This window comes from Misgurnus anguillicaudatus, chromosome 17 (assembly GCF_027580225.2).
Source record: "Misgurnus anguillicaudatus chromosome 17, ASM2758022v2, whole genome shotgun sequence".
Lineage (NCBI taxonomy): Eukaryota > Metazoa > Chordata > Actinopteri > Cypriniformes > Cobitidae > Misgurnus > Misgurnus anguillicaudatus.
The window spans coordinates 6,706,553-6,722,406 of record NC_073353.2 but is presented as its reverse complement, the minus strand read 5'-3'; the positions used below and the strand labels follow the sequence as shown (position 1 = coordinate 6,722,406).

Below are 15,854 nucleotides of genomic sequence, written 5' to 3'. Positions count from 1 at the left end.
TTAAATAAATGAGCACCCACAGGAATTATATAAACGTATGCCCACAGGGTTTACATAAGCCTATACCTGCAAGGATTATATAAATGTGTACACACAGGGATTATATAAGCATAAACTCACAGGTATTATATAAGCGAATATTCACAGGGATTATATAAAACTATACTCACAGGGATTATGTAGGAATGTAAACATATATTTGCAGGTATTGTATGAGTGTATACTCACAGGAATTATATAATCCTATACTAACAATTATATAAGACTATATTTGCAGAGATTATATAAGTGTATTATTGCAGGGATTATTTAAGCGTATACTCACAGGGATTATATAAACCTATATTTGCAGGTATTATATAAGTGTACACTTACAGGGATTATATAATCCTGTATTCGCGGGGATTATATAAACCTGTACCCGCAGGGATTATATAAAGGTATAACCTCATGGATTATATAAACGTATACTCAAAGGGATTATATAAATGTATAACTGCAAGTACTATACTGCATAAGTGTAAACTTGCAGAGATTATATAACATAAGACTATATTCGCAGGGATTATATAAACCAATTTCACAGGGAGTATAAAAGTGATGATATAAGCATATACTCAGAGGTATTACATTAGTGTATACTTGTAGGGATTATATGAGAGTATACTCACATGGATTAGCTCCATCTGCAACGATAAGCATGCGTAGAGAACTGAGACTAATGTCTCTCTGATCCCGCTGGGCTAAAAGTGACCAGTGCATGTCTCTGGATTTAACCACTGCTACACGTGCTATTCAAACAAATCATAATACACACATTAATTGTCACAAAGAGTTAAAGATTACTGCTACCAAATCTATATCTTGTTAGAATTTTGTTCCCAAATTTGCGAAACACTTAAAAACATAAATGGCGTAAATCAAGAGTTTATTTGTGTATGGTCACATGAGATCCTCCTGAAACTGCTAAGATAACATTTCAATAATAATCATTACATCATTGCATGTATGTATATTTGACTTTCAGATCAGTTCTGTCCAGGCTATGTGGATCTAATTCTGGAGTGAATTCCATTGTGGAGTGCAGATATCACCTCCATTAATGGATTAAGCATTTCAAGGAGTGACAACTGTATTAGGTGCAGTACAGTATGTAGTGGCTTTTCTCTAAACAGCCAAACCCCTTAAACCTGTATACGTTTGAGTAAGTAGTTTTGTGCTGAGAGTTACGACTACAGATATGCAGGAGAGGTCTGGGTTCAGACTCACCTTTATAGGTGTGAACTTTCTGAATCCAGGACAGAGGGTTGACCTTCATCAGTGAGTATGGGATGCTGATGACGTGAATTCTGTTCATCACACTCTAAAGTATATCAACAGATACCAGAGATAGGTGAGATATAAAGAGATGAATGTTAATGTGTGTGTATACACGTTTGTGTTTGTGACTCACTGTTAAGACTCCGTGCCACAGACCAGCATCCCGTTTAAAGTCCAAAACATTTGTTATAATCTCACCTAAAGAAAAATTCAAAATGTAAGATATATGGACAATGAACAATATGTTAAAACTTGAGCAAATGAAAGACCATTTAGTATTTAGATGTTTTCAGTTTATGGCAGAACATAGCACTGAATCAGCTCTACTGCGGGTTTCCAATGATTCGTTACTCATTGACCTTAGTGCAGCTTTTAATTTGATTGATCATGATATTATCATTACGCGTTTATAGCAGGAGTAGGGAACCCTGGATCCTGAGGGCCACTGACCTGCAGCGTATAGTTTCAACACTAATCAAACACAGCTGAATTTCATTTCCAAGTAATCCTGAAGACTTTAATTTCAATTTTCAGTTGTATTTATATTTTGGATGAAAACTTAACTATGCATTACAGTGGCCCTTCAGGACCAGGGTTCCCCACCCCTGGTTTAGAGCATGTTGTGGGTCTGAGAGGGACTGTTTTTTCCCACTATTTGAAGAATAGGCGCTTTTCGTTAAGTGTTGGGTAATTGCCTTACTCTACTGTTTGTACTGACCATGGAGTTCCCCAGGGCTCCGTTTTGGGGCCTATTATGTTTCCTTTATATTGGCTGCCTTTCATGTCTTTAAAAAACACAAAATGCTCTATGATATTCAAATCTACTTGTCTATTAGCTTTGAAGGACCAACTTCTTATTTATCTTTATATTGTGTCTTAAGGAAATGTTGAAATGTTGGTGAAATGTTGGTTAGAGCAAAAATCGTCTTCAGCTAAATGCGACAAAATCGGAAGATATCAGTTTTGGGCCTAAATAGATTGACAGTGACATAAAAGATCTTAGGTCCATGGTCAATGAATGTGCAGCCCCAGATAAAGTATCTGCATGTAATTTTCGATTCAGCTCTAACATCTGAAAATCTAATTAAATGTGTTGTGAAAAGTAGCTATTTTCACTTGAGGACTATTGCAAAAATGAAATAATTTTTTATCTGCTGCTTGGACTATCGTAATGCGCTCTATTTGGTAGTAAGCCAATCTCTTATTTCAAAATTGTAATTTGTTCGTGACACAGCTTCGAGGCTCCTTACTAGCACTGAGACAAGGGAGCATATTACTACAATTTTGGATAACTTGCACCGGGTTCCGGTTAAATATCGGATTGAATGTAAGGTGTTGCTCTATGTTTTTAAAGCTGTCCAGGGTATGGCCCAAGAATATATTACAAGACGGATTCATATGAATTCTTGTAGACCTCAAAAATCAATCAATTGCTTATTGCTATCGATTTCTGAAAACTAAAGGGGATCCAGCATTTTCTGTTGCTGGCCCAAGACTGTGGAATACCCTTCCCCTGACAATAGATCTACACCCTGTAAGGATCCTGCCCAAGAGTCTTGTTATATATTTATGTCTTGTCATGATGTCAGGGTTCTAGCAGTCCCATGTTCTATGTGGAGGCTCATGGCCTTGTGTATCGGGTCATGTGCCTTCAGTGTCTCGTCTCTTGTAACGTTGTGTGTCTGCTTGTTGTAGGTTCTCCAGTCAAGAAATCAAAGTCAAAGTCAAGTATAATCGTCAAGTTGTAGTCAAGTTTTGTGTTAGTCTCTATTTGTCTTTATATCTTGTTGACGTGTTTTGCCCCCTCGTAGGCTTTTGTTTTGTCTAGTTATTGTAATAGAAGTCTTTTGTTAATCCTTCATCATTGCTCTTGGGTTCATCAGTCCAAAATCCTGACACACCCTTAATTTTTTTAACTTGCTTGGTTTTTGGCTTTTAACTGCTGATATTTGAAGTTTAATGTGTTTTAATTATCTTGTTTTCTTTCTTAGGTTTCTTATGGGTTTTATTTTTGGGACATTTTATTTATTACTTTTCTATTTTCCTTACAGTACAGCCCTTTGGTCTACTTTGTAGTGGAAAAGGCTTTATAAATGAACCAGACTTGAGACTTGAATGTACTCAATCTATGCACATACTGTATCAGACTTGCAGTACTCATCTCAGTGATGTGTTATGTGTGTATAAATCACATTCTCACCCTCTGCGTATCCACAAGACTGAGTGAGAGCATGACAGTGAGCCAACATAGCCGAGTGAGACACGGTGATACCCATGGTACAGCCCTCCTTACTGCTCTTATACTGAAGATAGACACACAGATAGACAGACAGGCGAAAGCAGAAAGTGATTAGGTCTGATATCTAATTAAACCAATTCATATTAGAAATATAGGTGTACTGGTGTGATTCTGACCTCGATGTAGGCGATCTCATTGCTAGCGTCCCTGATTGGTGGATGCCAGTCTTTAGGAGGCTTCACAACATGTTTTCCATCCGTAACAAACCACAGCAATCGCGGCCAACCTGTAAAACACACACACAAACGTCATATAAAAGCAGTGCTTAATGTAGAGTAATTCAAAAGCTTGCAGGACTCAACCACCCACCCTTAAAAGTGAGCACCTCTCCGGTCTGTGCTTTGGGCAAACCTTTCTGACAGGCATCAGAGGTCAAAGCCAAAGTCACACCACAGCTACCCAGCAGAAAACCAACCTGCTGACTGCCAGCGTCCTGATGAGACAGACAGACAGACAGAGACATTAGACATCAATATACCATCTCTTTAACACCAAACACTCATACACACATACAGTACAGTATGTATTTCTGTGTGCACATTCACCAATGATTTGCAACACAACTAATATCATGTGATTTGTTTCATTTTAACCCATCTGAAGTATAAATATAACAGTTTAATATGAGGCAATAGAGAAGCAGAAGTGAGCATAACATACAAAAGCCGACATTATACTCTATAACATTTGCTGTTGGTATTTTATATTAGAAAACATTGTTGTGTTTTATTTACAGTTGTGCATTGGTCTATGTTTATACCTTTCTAGTCAGCGGCACTTCTATTGGCACAGGTACCAGCTCAGCCAGAAGACATCCATAAAACGCCACCATGAACATCACAGGATCATTGTTTGGGAAAACAAGTGCAACCTACGGAAACCAGAGGACAGTTAGCTGCTAGGGGTGTGCCACGAGATCTCATGATATTAACACGTTACAAAGATTTCTCGTCGAGGTGAAAAATTGTCTCGTGATATCAGCATAAAGTTGAGCTTGTGGCAAAATCTTTTACTTCAAATAAATTCTGAGCCGCGTTGTGTTTGACTGTTAATCATTAACGTGTGAGCGTCTTAGCAGATTAATCCCTCACTATGAATGTTTTACGTGATTAAATGTCTGCATGTTACTGCTGAAGAATGACAGTCGCTTTTCTATTGTAAAGAATTGGACAAATATTAAAGATTACGTGGATTTACACATTGACTGGCCAAAAGAAACATGTTCTCAATGTTAAAATAAAATAAATACAACTATAAATAGGCCATTGGCGCCCTCTGCAGGAATTTGTTATAACACAAAATGTTTGATAATATTACACTATGGGGTGGTATCACGGACAGGGATAAGTTTAAACCAGGACTAGGCCTTAGTTTAATTATGAAATATCACTAGTTTTAACAAACATGCCTTTCTAAAAACATTACTGTGGCCGGTTGCATAAACCTTTAAGTAAAAACACATTTTTGTCAAATGTGTATACAATGTTTTTATGTAATTAATAAAGTTTTGTAGATACATACTCTAGGTAATAACCACATGTAAATAATTATTTATAAAGCTTTTTCTACTTTATTCTACATTATTATAGCAGGTGATGATTTGGAGCAGCCCAGTGACCATTTTTGGAAATAGGCCATGATTAAGATAAAAGCTTACAAAAGCCACATTTTATATTTATATATCTCAAATTTAAAAATAACTTTGACTTTTAGAATTGTGGCTTTAAGACCACTGATTTTCAAGGCTGCTATGGGACATCTATTATATATTTTTATGAAATAGAAAAATGTTTTGTGCACAACATTTCAATTCCACTATACTTAAACATTTATAACTTGTTTTCTTTTAAACTTATCTGAAATCCTAGATTAGTTAAAACATTTCAAAATGATGTGATTTCAGTTGACTAAAAGAGTATTTTCCAATTGAGGATAAAAAGTGTAAAAATCTTCAGGGTTCCCACACCTTAGTTAACTTCAAATTCAAGGACCTTTCAAGGACTTTCCAGGTCCAATACCCTCAAATTCAAGGACTAAATGTAGGGAGACATTTTAAGTGAGAGCAAGGTTACATCTTGTTACCTTTTAAGATATATTGTTACACTTCCCTTTCGAGGGAACTCACGCTGCGTCACTGCTGTGACACTTTGGGGACGCCTCCAGGTGCGTCTGAATGTGTATATCAAATTCAACCAATGATGAGGCTTAACAACAAAGACAGGGTGACACGGGAGTCAGGAAGTATATCGCTATCTGAAATATTGCCAAAGACGGCGTTACAGGGATGCAGGAAGTATAGCAAGGGAGACGCAGCATTTAAAGCGAATAGTTTAGCACGTGTGCTTAAAAAAAGGCTTGAAAATTATGATATCATCCGACACAACACAGAAAATAATATGGATTTTTTTCCCAGAAAACTTCTTACATAAAATAGATTCAAGCACTTTCAATAACCTGTATCTATGTATGTAGATTTTCAAAAACTTCCCAGGGCCTTGAATTTTTAACCCCAGATTCACAAACTTTCAAGGATTTCAAGGACCCGTTGGAACCCTGAATCTTGTTTTGTTCTGGTGAACTCGTGTCTCTCTCATCTTGTGTCTCGTCAAACCCCTATTACGGTAGCTACAGAAGAAGATGTCAATCTCTCTCTTTTATTTGTTGTTTGTGTGATTCTCACTCTGTCTCCGGGCCGCAGCAGTGGTTCATTCCTGGAGCTCAGTTTATTCAGCAGCGTGTAGGCCAGTTTCAGACAACGCGTCCATAACTTCCCTACAAATACACACACTTAAACTTACGCTTTGTTTCACACATTCAAAACTAATTACACATGACGGATATACAAGAATATATCAGAAAAAAAATTGGACAAGCAGAAAAAATTTTGGTATAAACTGTGTCCTTAAATCACATGATGAACGTGTTATAATGTGTACAGGTGGTTTGAATTTTTTAGCTGCAGTGATTTGTCAGTACCGTATGTGAGCGTGTAGACAGATTTGCCAGCGTTGTCCAGCGCTGTGAGACAGGGACTTTTGGGCTGTGTGGTACCCCAGCGATGAAGAGACGCCAGTAATGATAGTGGCCAATTAGTCACCACTCCCAGCGGTTCACCGTCCAGCGGTCTCATCTCACCCCCCTCAGGTTTGGGCTGGTTCGGATCCGGTTGCTGGACTGCAGTGAGACAGGAAGTGAAGTCACAGACACAGGAGTATAGGAAACTATGTGCTTCAGCCTCAGACCGCACGCCCATTTATTTAAGTCACCCGACTGACCAAAGTTTGTGATACGAGTCTTAGTATGTCTGTGAAATAATACTTCTGATCTCAGAGACACATTTTTCACTCAACATTGTTTTGTTGAATTATTACAATGATCATGCCCATTAATCACTACACCATTCTTTACTTGTAACAAAACAACAATATGGACCAGACTTCTTCCCCTTGTCTGTTTTGTGAGACTGGCCGTTTCTCAATCGGAAGGCTGTATCCTCAGGAGGTCGCATTTCTAGGCTGTATCATAAAGACTTCAGAATATTATAAATTAAAAAGCTGACTATTAATTTTAGTTAATCGTAATATGTTGTAATATGCTTATGACTTGTGAATGTAATGCTCAGTTAAATAAACCAGATTTGATGGCATATGCAGCCTCCGGAGGATGCAGCCTTCCGTTTGAGAAACGTCCTATATGTATCTCCATTAAGAGAGAATTGGATAAATGGGATACACGTTGAGATGGAAAAAAAAGTATATGAAAGAGTGACTGTACATGGCTGTTAATGGAAAAGAGAGAGAGATTTAGTGAAGAGAGGAAGGATGTGTGACTCATTCAACCCACCACAGATAACCCAACCTTGACATGACCATTTCATTCTCATGGGTCAAGTCTTTTCAAGAGCTTTTCTGTGTAAATCCCAAAATGTCAAATGTTCAGGGACATCCACACAAGTCCAAATGTCAATCAACAAATACACATCATGGGCAAACCTGGCAGGTTGGATTTTTCAAATGTAATTTAACGGTGACCCTTTCTTATGAAATACAGAAGATCCCCACAGTGAAATAACGAGTTAGGATTATAGATAGGGGTTAGTAAATGACTTTTAGTTGTTTGATTCCTGTCATGTACACTAGTGAGACTTCTGTTTGCTATCTAATGCTTACTGTTATAAAACCTACCATCCAAAAGTTCTTCAAAATCATCAACGAAGAACTCTCGTAACGGGGGTCTTTTGGGCCTTTTCAGTGTGTTTAGGAGCTGCTGAATCTTAGAGGAAACTCGACTGTTGACTGGAACACCTTCAGATGAAGACATTGACATAGAGAGAGAGAGATAGAGAAGGACAGAGAGAGAGAGAGAGAGAAAGATAGAGAGAGATATGGAGAATGTGAGACACATATGAATGGTAAGGTCACAGTGAATGATGAGTGTAGTCTCAAACAAACAGCCTGTCAATCAATATGAGCCTGTATACTCGTGGGGTTCGGTTAGAGACGGTACTGAGCGTGCTCAGTAAAACACCTGACCCAGAGCATCACTGATACTGAGTCGGACTGCCCAGCAACACGCCTGTACCCAGCGAGTCACCTTATGAGTCATTCATCAGCTTTCTGTCTACAATCATTCAATCACTGTATTCATTCAGATAAACACAACAGATCTGAGAACAGTATCATGTTTCTCTTTAAATATTAATTCCCCTGAGAAATGTGTAAATATATAATTGTCTTACATTCTCAACCGCTGGGAATAATCACCACAGTACTTTTATCATTAAAACTCATCAATGGAGTAAGCTAATGAACAGTAGGTCTAAAGCTCCTTGAAGGATGTCAACAACACAGAGTAAAACACATCCACCCCCAAAACCATTGTCATATCATATACATTAACAGAACACACATACCCCCCAAAAAGCTGATGCTAAACCTGACAGTACAGTACGTTATGAAAGCTGTTAAAAACATATAAAAGAATGATTAAAAAAAACAACACAAGAGGCGCATTAGGTTAAAATATGAGGTTGTGAAGGAAACAGACGCACAGGTGAGACGACAAATTAAAATGTTAAAACTTGTATAAATACCCTCTGTGGTCTCCTCATGATCTCTGTCAGTGTCTGAAGAAGAGAGGATGAAAGCATCACACCGAGTCTCTGACAGACGATGATTCACTAAATCTCACTCTCGAACAAAACAACTGCTGCTGTGTGTAACGTCAGTCTTACTCAGAACCAAGTATTCATTCAACACAACAACTGATACACCACAGAAACAGGTAGGAGAGAGGCTCATGTGTTTCTTTGTGTCATGTATGTGAGATATTTACCTCAGTGTCTTAAAGAGACAGCACACCCTAAATGAACACAACTGAGCGATGTCTCATCTAAACACCCTCATTTTGCTAAAGGCAATGTGATTGTTTTACTCGAGTGACAAATTTATCAGAATGTCCTGCGTAGCGTTCTCCATACACTAAAGTGTCAACCGACGCCAACAAAGGAGCGCAGACTGTGAGGTCGGCTCAGATTGCCCGCAGGTTGGCAGCAGCTGGGTCCAAAGTTGCCCTGGCACACTAAACAGACGGTGGCCAAGCAGCACGTCTCAGCTGTGCCTGAGTGAGATGAGATGGTTTTCTGTACCAGCAGGTGGCAGTAGTTGATATTCTTTATTCAACTTACACAAGCTTTAAATCTCATCCATATACCTCTGTGTGTTTAAACCTGGCACACCTCTGCAAACAGCTTTAGGCAGTCACCCACACCACAGATGAAGAGAAAACTGAACACAAACTTTAGGGTTTTCATGTATTTTGTTAAAGTTCCCGGTTTGAAAACTTTTGAGGTGTAAGCTAGATCATATGTGTGTCTTAAAGCAAAAAAAAAAAACATATTTCAAAATATACAATAAAATGGCCAAAAATATGAAGAGTTTGGTTCCAAACCGCGATAAACGGCATTAAAAAAAAAGAGTTACCACCAAAATCAATATTGTATCAGGTCAGTATTAAAAAGGAAATTTCTTAATTTTATGCAAAATCCAATATCCGCCGTGTAATTTTCTCATCTTTTCTCCCTTTTTCCCAAACCTTGACAAACGCCAGTCCTCCTTCTCTGCAGAATGCAATAAATCCACTCAAAAAAATCACAGCGCACCATTCCACGCATTGTAAACAAACAATGGCGGTGCGTTAAATACACACAGAATCCTAGTTTTCCTCATCTTGTACTTCCTGATCAACAAACAAACAAAAACAAAATAATACTTTGATGGCATTAATAAACCTGTGGTGGTTTTCTGTGACGGGAAAGAAACGTAAGCCATCAACATCTAATAATTTACGCGAGAGGCACTCGGGAGATGGAAAAATGTCGGCTGTTGCTTGTTTTCACACGTCAGTATCAAGCTTTATTCATGCTAACACACTGACCTCAGGGGATCTTATGAAAAACTTTCCATTATTTTACTCAAAGTCAACGAAAATCGAACAGGATCAAAACATTTTACAGCTGATCGCTGTCAAAAAAGTTCAGCGACGACGTCTCAAGGATGACAGCAGCAATGAAAGTGTTATTAATATAACAAGTGATTTGATTAATGCAATTAATGTTAATTTTTTTATAGTCAACTAAATGAATATAACAAGGCAAAGATGAGTGCACATTTATACATTGATTCAATAGATTTATAGCATTTTGAAAATAAACTTGTCATGGATTTATTGCATTTTGTTGAAAAAATCAGTTTTTATAATAAATCTTTGAAAATCCAATTATGGATTTGAATTTTTTATGTTTTTGTAATCTAAGTTTGTAAAAGAAAATAGTGGTTTTCATCTTTCTTGGTATAGACGGTTTAAGCAGTGACAACATAAACAAAGGCTTTCGTGGTCAACACGTAACTTCCGGTAAACTCCGCTAAGAATAAAAAACATTATAAAACGGTTAGTTCCAATCCTTGATTCTGATTGGTCAATAGGTGTGCTTTATTCACGATAAAACACTGCTATGACCGCTTCACCCAACGGTTCTATTTAATATCACTGCGCCCTTAGCAACACATAAACATATAATGAGACAAAGTCTTAGAACAGTTTGTTGTTTTTATTTGAGCTTTCATGTTGTTGTTCGCAGTCAGGGACTATTTTTTCTAGCGGAAGGAATGCTTTTATTGATTTAACTTCATGAAAGTTGCACAAATGTTTTTTTATACTTTAATATTGTGTGGTAACCGTTTTATAAAAGCAATAAGGTACTCGAGGCAAGTGCTGTATGGTGAATAAGTAACGGCTGAAGGGGTTGCAGGCACTCCGCTTCGCGTCGTGCCTAACAACGCCCTTCAGCCGTTACTTATTCACGATACAGCACAGCCTCTCGTACCTTATTGCTTACACAAAGTACTTTAAACATAGTTTATTTATATAACAAGCAAAATAAACAACACGTAGATTACTAGTTAGGAAACCAAAACATTTGTTATTTTTAACGAGGTATTTGTTCAAGAGTTCAGTTTAGCAACTAGCCAGTCCGATGAAACCATCTATAGAAAACAAAGTTTTACCCAAATTACTCAAAATAGATTTAATGTGTTTTGGAACCAAACTCTTCATATATTTGTTGAAATACATTTTGGAATATGTTTACAAAATATATTTTTCACTGATATATTTTTTGGCCATTTTTTGATATATTTTAAAGGGAAATACATTTTTAAGCATTAAAAATATATATTTAGCCCTCCATCTATTTCAACCCAAGGAAATACATTCACGTCGCATTGGAAGAAAAACTTTGTTTATGTTACAAACCTGTTTTAAAAAGGTTAAAATTGAATATATTTTAAATAAAAATATACTTTATAAAATTAACTTGTATTTAGCATATATTTAAAATACATTTTAAAATTAGAAATGTATTTGCTTGCCCTTGAAATACATTTTGTAATATGTGTTGATATATGAAGGTTAAAACTAAAAATATTTCCAAATTTAAAAATATATTCAATTGAGCTAAACATTTTACAAAATGTATTTAGCATCTATTTCAAATATATTTTTGGCCAGAGAAATTTATTTTTGCCGTTTGCAGGTGAATACTGTTGCATGTGCCAATGATATAAAGACACGTGGCTAGGACAAGCAGGAAAAGACACAAAGCAAGCAATTTTTTTTTATTAATTTCTATAAAACATATGTGAACTGTATTTTAATCTCATTAGCTCTGTTTGAAAACTTAGTGAGCTTCCTATCTTCCTAAGTGTTTTAAGTCTTAATATTCCGCAATTGTGTTTTTAAAAGGCATGCATCAACATTATGATAATATATTTTCACTTCTTTCTTATTTAGGCCCAATTTTTCTAAAGTGTGCAGGGAAAATTTACAGAAGTGTCACGCTTTTACCTTAGCAACATGCTAACAACAAAATTTTAAATCAATGTTGATTCAAGTCAGCAGCACAGTTTGTGCTCCACACAGGTTTTGTTTCCCTTTCAGTGTCTTATCAGCTTATGTTTCAGATTGGGAGGTTGCCTTCAAGAACAGCTGCCTACATTAGCGAGTCAGTGCACAAGGTTTTGGAACAGAGCTATTAATACTGTGATCAATGTAAAAAAAAGATCTGAAATAATTTTCACTCTTCCTTATAGAAAAGATACGAGGTATGAGATATGAAGATGCTCTGCTGTCATGGCAACAGCAGGCTAAAGCATTAGAAGACTTACCATCAGCCGTCTCCATGATGCTGGTTTGCATGAATCCAGGTGGGATCCCTCGAACCGATGCTACCTGTGGACGCTCCGCATGCATCGAGCGCTCCGACAGGCCTGTCACATCCGGTGGGGTACTGTGGTTGTCTGTCATGAGGTGCCAAAGGTCAAAGGTGAGTGGAGGTCAAAATATACACAAGTGGATTGTTTATTAGGATTTGGTGTGTTGTGGTTACATTATTTGCACAGTATCAATATTCACAACAGCCTGAATCAACACTGTATCTACACTTAATATCAGAGGCCAGCAACAAGATATTCTGTTGGTCTCTTGCCTTGGCTTGTAGTATGTCCCATAATTAAATATCAAGTGTGTCTGCCCTCCAATCAAATGAAGCCTATTATGCCGCTTTTTACAAAAGTCTGAGGTGTCCCCAGAATGTGTCTGTCTGTCTGTCAGCTCAAACCACCCTACAGATCATTTATTATATCATGTTAAAAAAAATTAGGTTTTGGGTGTGTATCTCTTTATTTGCGTAAATGAGCTGCTGCTCCCAGCCTCGTAAACAAAACCCAGAAGTGTGAATAAAACAAATTAAAGTTATATAAAATAAGCTACTAGAAAGGTTAATGTAACGGCTCATAAATGTATGTAAAATAAAGTCATTTGAATACACTTGAACCAAAAATTGAAAATCTCGTAAAGACCATTGCATTGTAACCCATACTTGGAAAGTGACCTCTCTAATACACTGCTAATGCGTGCAGTGCGAAACCAAACTTACATCCAACAACAAAACACCTCAATTGTTCACAAAACATTGATGTTGCTACAGCTGCTCTGGCGTGGAGACAATAGAAGACAGTGTACAACTCACTCAGGGTGGAGACTATGCTGATACGGCCGAGTGTGGGAGGAGCTTAAGCATGAGACTTTTGAGGTTTAATGGGTTTTTGAAAAAGAGGTGGGTTTTTATCATTATAGGGTGGTTGTGTACACGCATTGCCAACAAACACTGATGTTCAAACAATATGTAAAAGTGAATTTTGCATTAAAGGTCCCCTTTAAAATTAATTAATAACATGAATATCTCTATGGCAGTGTGTCCACCAAAACATTTCAACAGCCGGTTGCACCAGCTGGACGTAAAAAGTTGAGTGTAAGCACTAAATCGGGCTTACCTATGTTTGGCTTTGTGAAAAAAATGTTACGCCTGTTGCACCATCTAATACTACGACCAGGCGCAGATACGTTCAGGGTAGACGATGCGCATCTCCGCGTATTCGTGTCGCTATGGTTGCAAACTCACATTTACTGCCGCCAGCTAATAGATGACAACTGACAGCTTTCCCTCCTCTCACACATTTACAAGTGCGCTGTCCCTCAAGATGCGTGCGTCACGTGCAGACCCATCAAACCTGCAAATTAACGAAATGAAAGCCTTTCCCGTTTATTACCTTACAAAAGGCATTACGTGAACCGGAGTGCCTAAAACCCCCTTAGCTGTTATAAAATGCACTGTAACCCCACTGCTTCACGGGGTTTATTGCTTTTATTAAACGGTTACTTCATATGCATAGCAGGGTTTCACAAAATGAAACACAAATAAGCTGTAATTATATTAGTACAAATATTACCCTTCCGCCAAACAAAGTAGTTCCTCAGAATCAAGTGTAGCTGCAACACAGATGCAGCAAAGACACAATGAAAATATGATTTAAGACTGTGGTGTTTATTTATAAACCGACATTCATCTAATTTATACATTTATATATTTTAAAATTTATATTGTGTAACTGTTGAAGTGATGATCAAATATGCTTGGAAGCATGCTTAACTCTTTCCCCATCAGCGTTTTTTTTAAAGTTGCCACCCAGTTGTAGTTTAATGCCTTGCAGAAAAATATCTTCTTTAAAGAAACATAAAATATCAAATGAAAGAACAGACCATCCGCTTTTAAACAACAACAACAACAACAAAAAACTTTTATCCTACCTTCGTTTGTTCTCTTATCACCTTTCAGATTTTTTTGCTAAAAGCGGAGACAATTCCATTTTTGTGAATAACTTTTGTAAGAGATCATATTCAGAGCCATCAAAACGTACACACTGTTTTTAGTGTTGAGTGAATGCGTCAGTGTTTAAGTTGGGCAAGATTGCCACCCAGTGTAGAGCGGAAATATGAATTTGAGGTATAAACTCCTCAGGGAGCGTTTTCTTTTTATTGATTAGATGACTCAACAATATTTATTGACATGTATCTGGATATCACCATAATTGTGCAATTTGTACACAAATTAAAATATGATTTTTAATTTGTCTCAACGACAAAGTTGAGAAATGTTTTGCTTTATGCAAATTATGAGCGACTTTCGGGAGCGAATACCGATGAAAACGAAGCAGGGGAGTTCATGTCATTCTTCTCTCAACAGTTACTGAAGTGGACGGTACCAATTTGTTTATGACAACCAGATTTAGAAACGCCTCTTTTGAATGAAACGAGCGACACACAGTGACAAAGTTGCTTATAATGTGAATTTTTCCTTAAGATTTAGTCTCAGACGTCTGCTATGCCTAGATGATGCATCAGGTGTAAATTCTACGTAGGACGTAAGACTAGTCTTATGACCGGGTTTACGCCCAGCTGGTGCTACCGACCCAAGACGCTCTTTAAAAACGTTGACTGTGGGCAATCAGCAGCATTTCTTCAGCTGAGATGTTTTTTAGCTGATACTTCTGTTTTGTTTATCAGTCAGTCACTGTATAACGCCCGGTTGGTTGGTGTGGTATTTGTCCCGCCCCTCTCTCCTGTGATTGGGCGGCTGAGTGAAAGTGACTTTGACAAACCCGGCATTTTTAAACTTGTAACATTTTTCAACTTGACTTCGATCCATTACAAACAACTAAAAACACACGCTGGCCACAGGCAAAAACACTGGCGGACACACGGCCTAAATGTTGCTCATTCAGAAATCTACCAAACTGCTTCCTGTGTTTAATGTTAGAAAGCAACTCATTGAGGATTGTAATTTTGAGTAAACTATTGCCTTAACAAGACTCTTAGAGAACAAAGCCCAGAATAAATCAAACTAAAGAAGTCAAAGCTGGATTTATCTGTAGATAGATATTACCTCCAACACTGTAAATAAAAAAAATAATAAAGCAGGTATGCAGCATGCAACCCAGATCTTATCATTACTAGACACAGAGCAGTAAAGTACACCGATTTCATGCACAAATAAACCACTGTAGAGATGAATGTCATTGAAGGCATCTTTACACTGAGCCCAGACATAAACAATACAGACACACTTACGGGTCCACTTTACTGGATAATAAGAGCTAAAGAAACAGCACTGAATGCTCTGAGATCAGTGAACAACACCTACTGAAAACACCAGCTTAGACAAACACATCATTCACACTGAGCTAGAACCAACCAATGAACGACCAATAAATCCACCAGCAAATGAAGCAAATCACAGTCTACAAAAACTTATTTTGTTTAAAGGTCCCGTTCTTTCTGT

At 37.4% G+C, this 15,854-nt stretch overlaps 1 protein-coding gene across 3 annotated transcripts in view; it reads right to left on the bottom strand.

Annotated features, from left to right (window-relative positions):
• Positions 1 to 15,854, bottom strand: part of dip2a (disco-interacting protein 2 homolog A) — a 134,697-nt gene that overhangs the window by 31,992 nt on the left and 86,851 nt on the right. The window contains exons 6-17 of one of the 3 annotated variants that reach the window (XM_073854889.1): positions 12,343 to 12,474; positions 8,712 to 8,744; positions 7,804 to 7,923; positions 6,596 to 6,793; positions 6,300 to 6,391; positions 4,380 to 4,490; positions 3,929 to 4,052; positions 3,736 to 3,845; positions 3,521 to 3,623; positions 1,454 to 1,518; positions 1,270 to 1,363; positions 672 to 791 (exon numbers count right to left, since the gene is read on the bottom strand). In XM_073854889.1, coding sequence (XP_073710990.1) covers positions 672 to 791; positions 1,270 to 1,363; positions 1,454 to 1,518; positions 3,521 to 3,623; positions 3,736 to 3,845; positions 3,929 to 4,052; positions 4,380 to 4,490; positions 6,300 to 6,391; positions 6,596 to 6,793; positions 7,804 to 7,923; positions 8,712 to 8,744; positions 12,343 to 12,474 — 1,302 coding nt within the window. The remainder of the gene's footprint in view (positions 1 to 671; positions 792 to 1,269; positions 1,364 to 1,453; positions 1,519 to 3,520; positions 3,624 to 3,735; positions 3,846 to 3,928; positions 4,053 to 4,379; positions 4,491 to 6,299; positions 6,392 to 6,595; positions 6,794 to 7,803; positions 7,924 to 8,711; positions 8,745 to 12,342; positions 12,475 to 15,854) is intronic. The other 2 variants (XM_073854890.1, XM_073854891.1) reach the window with 2 other exon arrangements.